Raw genomic sequence first — 9,435 nt, forward strand, 5'->3', positions numbered from 1 at the left:
AGAGGGTGGGAGGCTGCCACATGTACAGGCGTGGGTAGCACATGAGAAACGCGTGGTCCACCATGAATGAAACCCGAGGTGGTTATGTCATCGCGAGAGCGATCTCTCTTCTGCAATCTCTTTATTAGAAAAAGTAAGATTTATGACGATAAATTCACTAGATCGATCTTGTGGTGTAATTTTAATATTTACAAATTTAATGTTCTATATTTTTTAGTCTTAAATGGCGGACAAATATTGTCTTAGCAAAAGCCATGGAAAGAAACGGCTAAAAAAGAGCGCTGCTATACGTACGACAAACTGTGTACGATACTTGTCCGATCCTACTGGCTGGATCTTCCTTTCCTTGGGCGATGCAATTGGAACCTGGGTTTGGGCTGGAATAGGCTAGAATGGGCTGGGACTTCGAACCGGACCTGTTCTGGTATGCCCTATGTGGCAAGTAACATACTCTATTTTACTTTAGGGCATTCAAGTGGGCCCACTCAAATTGGCGACCCAAACGGTCCTTTTTTGTCCGTTTGGGTTGGCCCGGACTAGATCCATCGCTCGGTTCGGTCTGCACAATAAGCACGGATTGTCCCGTTGGCGATGAAGTGTCTCCACAATAAGCACGGATTGTCCTCTAGCGCGGCAAGGATGGCGGGGAGGTTCGCGTCGTCGGTGAAACTCGGCACGTCCACGTCTCACACCGATCAAGTATATGTATTGTTCTATTTACCATAGGGCGATAGTCCGTCCGACGGCCTAATCGCCGGCATACTGGCCGATCGGCAGCTATTTGGCCGAACGAGCCACATGTTTTAAAATTTTTGAAATCAACGTAATATGCGTGGAATTTAAATAAAAACCAGTATTATTTAAAAATCATCACGATTTTCTAGCTCTACATAAAATTCGGAGATGGAAAGCTCGATGCACGCTTCAATGGCAGTTTGGCAGAGGAGAGTGATACCTATTACTTCTTACAAAAAATACATCAAACTTGTGGAGAACTTCAATAGGAATCGCAGATTATTGCAGATAACTGATTGCAGATCGGCAAGGAATAGATCATCTTGAAGAAGATGGGGAACCTACTGTTTTGGATGAGCATGAGGGCCTGGAGTCGTGGGCTTGGGTTTTTAATTTGGGCTGGGGAAGGGACATTTGGGTACGGGTCAGTAATTAGCACTGTGTTAGCCTAAAAAAACGTCCTCGAGGAAGTATCGTACGGGAGTCGTATGCAAAACATCGTGTGTGAAGCAATTCCGGCTAAAAAAATACACGAGGCGTGCGAAGGAAACAGGGAGCAGGATCTCGGTCGTCGGATGGATTACGAATCAGTAGTGTTTCCGGTGTTGGACGCTGATAAGAACTCGGACGGATATACCCACATTAAAAGGGGGCAGGTCGAAAGGCCCAACATAATTCACCCGAAATCGAAATCTCTCTCTCATCGAAAGAAAAAACTCTCTCTGGCGATCGAATCTATCGATGGCGATGGCGATGGCGGCGCTTCGACACGCGACTAGGAGGCTCGCTTGCCAGCGACCGCCGGCGATTCATAGGGCGGCTGTTGCGGAGCAGCCACGCCGGCTGTTGAATGGCGGACTGTCTGCAGTAGGCCGCAACTTTTCTCTCGCGGGGGAGCAACAGTGGATCTTGCCGAGGCTCGTCCATGGCGGTTCGCCTTCGGTTGGGCGCACATATTCTCGCCAATTTTCCTCCTTCAATGTAAGTGATTCGCTTATGTAAAATATCAGATCTATCTCTCGTTTTTTTTTTGTTGAGAAAAAGAGCACATAACTCCCTTCACTGGTAAAAACAATCTGATAATACATGCATATTTTTGAATCATGATACGCCATTGCTGGCTGGCAAGTACTTCTTACTCCCTGCTACTGCAATTCTAAACGTTTATATAGATAAAAAGCTGGATTTGGTGCACATGGGGCACCAGTGCTCCTTTTACTTTCAGTTTTTTAAAAAAATTCAAAACCTCATATTTGTATGTTTTCAAAAATTATGGCGCTAAATACGTGGATAGATATGTACATGAGAAGTGTATGCAAAAAATTCCAGCTAATTGGTGTCCATGTGTTAAAAACACTTTCCACAATTGGCCCAACTTTTAAACTAAACTAGAAAGGATCGCATGACTTCCTGAAAATTGCCGTTTCTGTCTTTTACTTATTGCCTCCGGTCTGTGAGAATAACTCAGCAAGGATCAAAAGATGTAGTATACTGAACGAACTTAACATTCAAGAGCAGAGGGCTCGATGTACAGATGATAAGTGCTCGCGCGAAAGACTATAATTTTAATACTTTAAAAAGTAAGGATGGCAATCCAACAAGATTTATATACGAGAAACAAGAAGACTATATAATTGTATCGCTTTTGTTTAGTCAACCCTTGCTGACATGGTACCAATTAATCGGTCAGTTTTGCTGCTGAGAGGCTTAGCTAGTGCTATATATTACAGCCACTCTAAACTATGCCAATTTTTGTTTTCAGCATGAACCTAATCCAAGCACCTTTATGGAGAGGGCGAAGGAAGCCTTCGAGGTATGCCTTTCAGAACTTTGGTGCCTTCTATATTTTCCTGGAACCTGCTGACTGGAATATGATATTTGGACGCAGTTGTGGGACCGGACTATGGAGCTTATGTACAGGACCTCAATTGTACTCTTCAAACTTGCACTTGCTGGGGTTGTTGTGCTAGATTGTTGCCGCTCTCAATATCTTCTGATGATAGTTCGAGTAATGGTGAGTTTCTAGTCGTGGTATTTCAAATGGAATCTCTCTAGAATGGTTTAAATAGCTTATGTGGATTTACATTTGCTTTTTATGTGCTCAGTGGGGCCTTGAGCCTCAAGAATGGTTTCTTACGGACGACAAAGAGGGTGAGTGTCCCACATGCGGTCACGCCTTAGGCGAAGGAATGTGCCACCACAAGTAGAAGACGGAGAAGACGGGAGAAGCTGACGCTGGCCTCTAGTTGTGTGGTGTGAGTTAAGTTATTAGAAATGATTCTAATGGGCCGATCGATTTGGAGCAAACATTGGTCGCCTTGCATGATGGCATCTCGCTGCCTTTTTTTCTCCACGTGCGCATTGCGTTGCACTTGGAATGTGAAATTTCAATGTCGGTAACCTAGAGGGCAATGTGAGTAGGTTCTACAAAATTTTCTTTACTTGTTTGCAATTTTAGGTTATGCAGATAAATAATCGAGCCTAATGCAAACTAAGTGGGGCAGCATATATGACAAAATACATGTATCAAGACCTTCAAACACTATGGCTATCACAAATTAAATAAGTGTAAAAAAATAATCGAAGCACGCGATGACGATGACGTATCCTGATGTTCATTTTCTTTTTTTATTTTGAATTCAACACTTTATTGATCAAATAATGTCAATACAAAGTTTGTCGCAGATAAACTCCGAGACCAAATCACGAAAGAAAATATTACCAAAGCTTTCAACTCTACGAACTAAACAATGCACTAAATTATTACGACGACGGCTAACATGACTAACATGACGAAAAGTCACTGAAGACTAGGGTCTTGATGTCCCCAACCACCACTCCAGCCAGCGATCGATCATGGACCGGGGAAAGAATCCGTTGGATGATTGAGAGGGGGGAAGACTCCGTTGGATGATTGAGAGGCAATCTGACACCAAGATGAAACTGTCCAAACCTTCTTCCTTTGCGAGGGAAACTGCACTTCTAATAGCGAGTGCTTCAACAACCTCCGGCACCATGACCTTATCAAGTAACTTGCTGCATGCAGCGAGAAATTTACCATGTGGTCCCTGATCATGACGCCTGCCCCATCCGAGAAGAAGAAGAGAACAAAGCTGCATCCACGATAATGACAACCGTACCAGCCGGCGGCGGAGACCACTGTGTTGTTGAAGAAGAGGTCTCACGTCTATGGTCGTTCGGAGTCTTGAATAGATGCAACAAAATCAACTTGATATACACTTTTATATATTCCGCAAGGCTGCTTGGATGCTATCTTTTTCCTCATTACAGACGACATTGTGTGCCTCCCATAAGTGTCACACTGTAACAACTAGAGTGACCGCTTCTTGGTCATTCGATCTCGCTAGAAAATCCAAAACGCAGGATTTTGGAGTTGAGAAGTGCTTCCTAAGAAGATAAACATGATACACCGCCTTAACTGCTTGCCAAACTTCAGCTGCTTAAGGAAAAAAAAACAATCGCATGTACTGCACTCTCCTCTCTATTGCAGAACAAGCATGCATCGGACACAGGTATGTTGCATCGTCAAAATTGTGATCCACTGGAAAGACAGTCATGTGCCAATCTCCAAAGAGTAATCTTCATTTTCCCCTGGGCTTTGATACTCCATAACCTCTTCCAAATAGTCTCCTCGACAGTGGAGTCCATCAGCAGCCCACGCGTACTCAAGCTTTGCCGTGACACAAACTCCCGAGATCTCACCAAGTTGTAGGTTGATTTGACCATGTAGACCCCGAACTTGCCGTAGGGCCAGGAAGGAAAATTGTCACCTCCATGCCTGCTTAGAGGGATCTGAAGAATGGATACGACAACATCCTCAATAACACTTTTGACCACCTTGGAGTTCCACGATCGGCTATCAACATCAATTAGTGTACTCACAGGTCATTCAAGGAAACATGAACAATATTTTTAACTCGCTCAGGTGTAAAGCCTGGGATCCAATTATCAGAAAGGATCCGTGTTGAAGCTAGGACTGCTACTCAAGGAGGAGGCAGCCCGTGTTGAAGCTAGGACTGCGATGACTACTACTCACGGTGGAGGTGATGGTGCTTCGACTATGGCGAGTAGTGGTGTCGCCGGATCCTCACGATCTGCTCCTCCATCGGGGAAAATCGCCAGGATTAACCAGTGGTTCACCACCAATCTGAGATGCACATGAGGAGCGATGGGTGGGGATGAGCTAACCACAACACAATGGATGTCGACGGTGGGGGAAGAGGGTGGGAGGCTGCCACGTGTACGGGCGCGGGTAGCACATGAGATACGCGTGGTCCACCATGAATGAAACCCGAGGTGGTTACATAAACGCGGGAGCGATCTCCCCTTTGCAACCGCTTTATTAGAACAAGCAAAATTTATGATGGTAAATTCACTAGATCGGTCTTGAGGTGTAATTTTATAATATACAAATTTAATGTTCTATACTTTTTGCTCATATGACGGACAAATATAGTCTTAGCCAAGGCCATGAAAAAAAACGGCTAAAAAAAGTACACAAGGCATGCGAAGGAAACAGGAAGCAAGATCTCGGCCGTGGGCTGGATTACGAATCAGTGGTGTTTCCGGTGTTGGAGTGGGCCGACGCTGATAAGAACTCGGACGGATATACCCACATTAAAAGGGGGCAGGTCGAAAGCCCCACCATAATTCACCCGAATCGAAATCTCTCTCTCATCGAAAGAAAAATCTCTCTCTGGCGATCGAATCTATCGATGGCGATGGCGGCGCTTCGACACGCGACTAGGAGGCTCGCTTGCCAGCGACCGCCCGCGATACATAGGGCGGCCGTTGCGGAGCAGCCACGGCGGCTGTTGAATGGCGGATTGTCTGCAGTAGGCCGCAACTTTTCTCTCGCAAGGGAGCAACAGTGGATGTTGCCGAGGCTCATCCACGGCGGTTCGCGTGCGGTTGGGCGCACATATTCTCGCCAATTTTCCTCCTTCCATGTAAGTGATTCGCTTATGTAAAATATCAGATCTATCTCTCGTTTTTGTTTTTTGTTTTTTTGAGAAAAAGAGCACATAACTCCCTTCACTGGTAAAAAAAATCTGATATTTGAATCATGACACGCCATTGCTTGCTGGCAAGTACTTCTTACTCCCTGCTACTGCAATTCTAAACGTTTATAGATAAAAGGCCAGCCCAACTTTTGAACTAAACTAGAAAGGATCACATGACTTCCTGAGAATTGCGCTTTCTCAGCAAGGATCTAAAGATGTAGTATATTGGGATCGATGTACAGATGATAAGTGCTCGCGCGAAAGACTATATAATTTTAATACTTTTAAAAGTAAGGATGGCAATCCAACAAGATTTATATACGAGAAACAATATTATAATTGTATAGCTTTTTTTAGTCAACCCTTGCTGACATGATACCAAATCGGCCAGTTTTGCTGCCGAGAGGCTTAGCTAGTGCTATATATTACAGCCACTCTAAACTATATGCCAATTTTTTTTTCAGCATGAGCCTAATCCAAGCACCTTTATGGAGAGGGCGAAGGAAACCTTGGAGGTATGCCTTTCAGAACTTTGGTGCCTTCTATATTTTCCTGGAACCTGCTGACTGGAATATGATATTTGGACGCAGTTGTGGGACCGGACTATGACCCTTATTAACAGGACCTCACTTACACTCATCAAACTTGCACTTGTTGGGTTTGTTGTGCTAGATTGTTGTCGGTCTCAATATCTTCTGATGATAGTTCGAGTAATGGTGAGTTTCTAGTCGTGGTATTTCAAATGGAATCTCTCTAGAATGGTTTAAATAGCTTATGTGGATTTCCATTTGCTTTTTATGTGCTCAGTTGGGCCTCGAGCCTCAAGAATGGTTTCTTACAGACGACAAGGAGGATGAGTGTCCCACATGCGGTCACGCCTTAGGCGAAGGAAGGAATGTGTGCCACCACCAGCAGCAGCAGAGCGCGGAAGAAGATGATGCTGGCCGCTAGTTGTGTGGTGTGAGTTAAGTTATTAGAAATGATTCTAACGGGCCGACCTATTTGGGCAAACATTGGTCGCCTTGCGTGATGGCATCTCGCTGCCTTTTTCTCCACGTGCGCATTGGGTTGCACTTGGAATGTGAAAGTTCAATGTCGGTAACTTAGAGGGCGATGTCAGTAGGTTCTACAAAATTTTACTTACTTGTTTGCAATTTTAGGTTATGCGGATAAATAATGTGGCCTAATGCAAACTAAGGGCCACTTCATTTGGGCTTATGCTTATAGAGAAGCCAGCTTATAGATTTCGGTGGGGAGAAACTCCGGTGGGGAGAAGCTCCAAGAAACACTTCGTCCTCTTCTTTTGGGCTTATGAAACATAGACTTGTCTGTTGTGCAATGTCCGTAGTGCCCCTAAATTTAATGTGCAGCTGATTATTGGTTCCATAGTGAGATTTTCTGTTTTAATTAATACATAGAATACACATCATTAGAAAAGGAATTATCTGAACATGTATACAACATGAACACTTCGTTCCCTTCAAAGAATACAGATCGAGGAACAACAGGGGCGGGGGAGGCGGTGCCCGCGAGCGGTGGTGGAGCGGTAGGGCGAGGGCGGCAGGGCCGGCGAGCGGAGGCTGCGAGCGGCGGGGGAGGGGAAGGCAGCGCCGTCGAGCGGTGGTGGAGCGGCAGGGGCGGGAGCGGCAGGGCCGGCGAGCGGCGGCTGCAAGCGGCGGGGGCTGGGGAGGCAGCGCCGGCGAGCGGTGGTGGAGCGGCAGGGACGGGGCGGAAGCGCCGATGGGTAGCCGGCAAGCGATGGCTGCGAGCGGCGGGGGCAGGGGAGGCAGCGCCGGCAGGAGCGACGGGCTACGGCTTGTAGCTTTCTCGATGCGGGAGAGGCCGAGGGTGCTCGATTGATTTTCGTGGTCAACCGTTTTCTCACGTGGAGGGGCAATATGTTGTAAATTATACCAAACTGGAGGGCAAGTTGACGTACCGGTTCGGTTCCCTCAGGCAGAAGCTCGGGAAACTGCTCTCCCTCAGTTTCTAGAATTACACTAAAAATTGGCTTCTCGGTGGAAATAAGCCTATGTTAAGCCACAGACTTCTTTTGGGCTTCTCCTGTTTGGCACCTAGAAGCAGCTCTAGAAGCCCAAAAGAAGTGGCCCTAAGTGGAACACCATATATGACAAAAATATATATATCAAGAACTTCAACCTCGATGGCTATGACCAATTAAACAAGTGGAAAAAATACCCGAAGCACGCGACGACGATAATGTATCCCGATATTCATTTTCTTTTTTTGTGAGAATTCAACACTTTATTGATCAAATAATGTCAATACAAAGTTTGTCGCAGATAAACTCTGAGACCAAATCACGAAAGAAAATACTACCAAAGCTTTCAGCTCTACGAGCTAAACAATGTGCTGAATTATCACGAAAGAACACTGATCCAGACGATTTTAAGTCTCAATCTGGGTACGTGTTTATTTTGAACTAGTTACGCGCCGGTACCCTTCCATATGGTCAGGCGCTGGACGCCGTATGGGGGACGAGTGGAGATGCTCTGGTCGGTCTTTTCCCTTTCCTTGTTTCCTTAGCTTTGTTTGTGATAAAACTGAACAGATGCTGTGTGTTTCAGTTATGTGATGTAATAAAATGGGGAAATATATCCCAGTTGGGAAAAAAAAGATGTACGAATTCGTTGGTTGGGTTTCCTGCTTCTCGTTGACATCCGCTCCACGTCCGCACGCTTGCGGTTGTTACTTTTTGTGTCAACACGAATTCGTTGGTTGGCTGACATCCAACCAGATCGATGGATTCAACTGGAGCGGTGGAGCGAGAGAGGGATAGGAAAAAAGAAGCGCCCCTTCTCCGGCCGTTGCAGTTGGCCAGGCTCCAGCGGCCGTCACCGATCAACGTACCGTAGATGTTTCCGTAACCAAAGAGCATGTAGGTTTAGGATTGCCGATTCGAGAGAGAGCTCGTTTATGTGGAAAACAAAAGTGTGACTGCGTTTTGCGTATGACTATGAAAGGAATTATGCGTGATGTCCTCTATTCGATTATCACGATTTAGCACGACTGCTCTTTTAGCCTACTCTAGATCGTTCCCTCACCGTTTACACATGCGCTTGATACTTCTGTCATCTTATAAATATCACCATTTGGATTAAGTTCAAGACCGAGCACACAGTAGCAGAGACAGAAAACGTGAGTTGGGTGGGTGCCAAAGGGTCTGGGGAGTTGAACTCGAGAGCGAGCGAGCGAGCGCGAGGGAGAAGCCTCCGACCCGCCTCGCCGGCGGCCTGCCACCGGCGGTGCTGCTGGTGGGTGTGGGTGGGCGGGCTGCCCCTCGCCTTCTTCGTCGCCGTCTACTCCTCCTGCTCCCAGTACGTGCATGCGCGCTACCTCCGCTTTCTCCCCTGCTTCGTGTCCACCCTCCTGATGGTCTTCGTTGGTTGGGTTTCCTGCAGCACCGGTGAGCGGGATGGACGCGGACGGCGACGAGGTCCTCTGAGCGCTCTCGAGCTTCCTCCCCGTCCCGGTAAGCACAAACAACCACCTCCAATCGAGCCCCTATGACGACGAACCACATCCCACTCAAATTGCCATAGCCTGTAGGTGCCACCAACTTCTTGCAACACAACCAAACCCTGAGCTAGGCCATAATTACTTCTAGTACTTGGAGGGGATTGATTTTCGGGGTCTAGTTCAAGATCCCGGAAAA

General features: G+C 46.4%; 1 protein-coding gene across 1 annotated transcript; it reads left to right on the forward strand.

The window, feature by feature from the left end:
* The first annotated feature begins 1,488 nt into the window (after window positions 1-1,488).
* LOC124647548 lies at window positions 1,489-6,772 on the forward strand. The gene is made up of 4 exons (XM_047187468.1): window positions 1,489-1,716; window positions 2,498-2,548; window positions 2,624-2,749; window positions 6,567-6,772. Exons 1-4 carry the CDS (start codon window positions 1,489-1,491, stop codon window positions 6,708-6,710), a joined length of 549 nt encoding a protein of 182 aa, XP_047043424.1. The 3' UTR covers window positions 6,711-6,772.
* Window positions 6,773-9,435: the final 2,663 nt, after the last annotated feature.

Source organism: Lolium rigidum, chromosome 4 (assembly GCF_022539505.1).
Source record: "Lolium rigidum isolate FL_2022 chromosome 4, APGP_CSIRO_Lrig_0.1, whole genome shotgun sequence".
Taxonomy (NCBI): Eukaryota; Viridiplantae; Streptophyta; class Magnoliopsida; order Poales; family Poaceae; genus Lolium; species Lolium rigidum.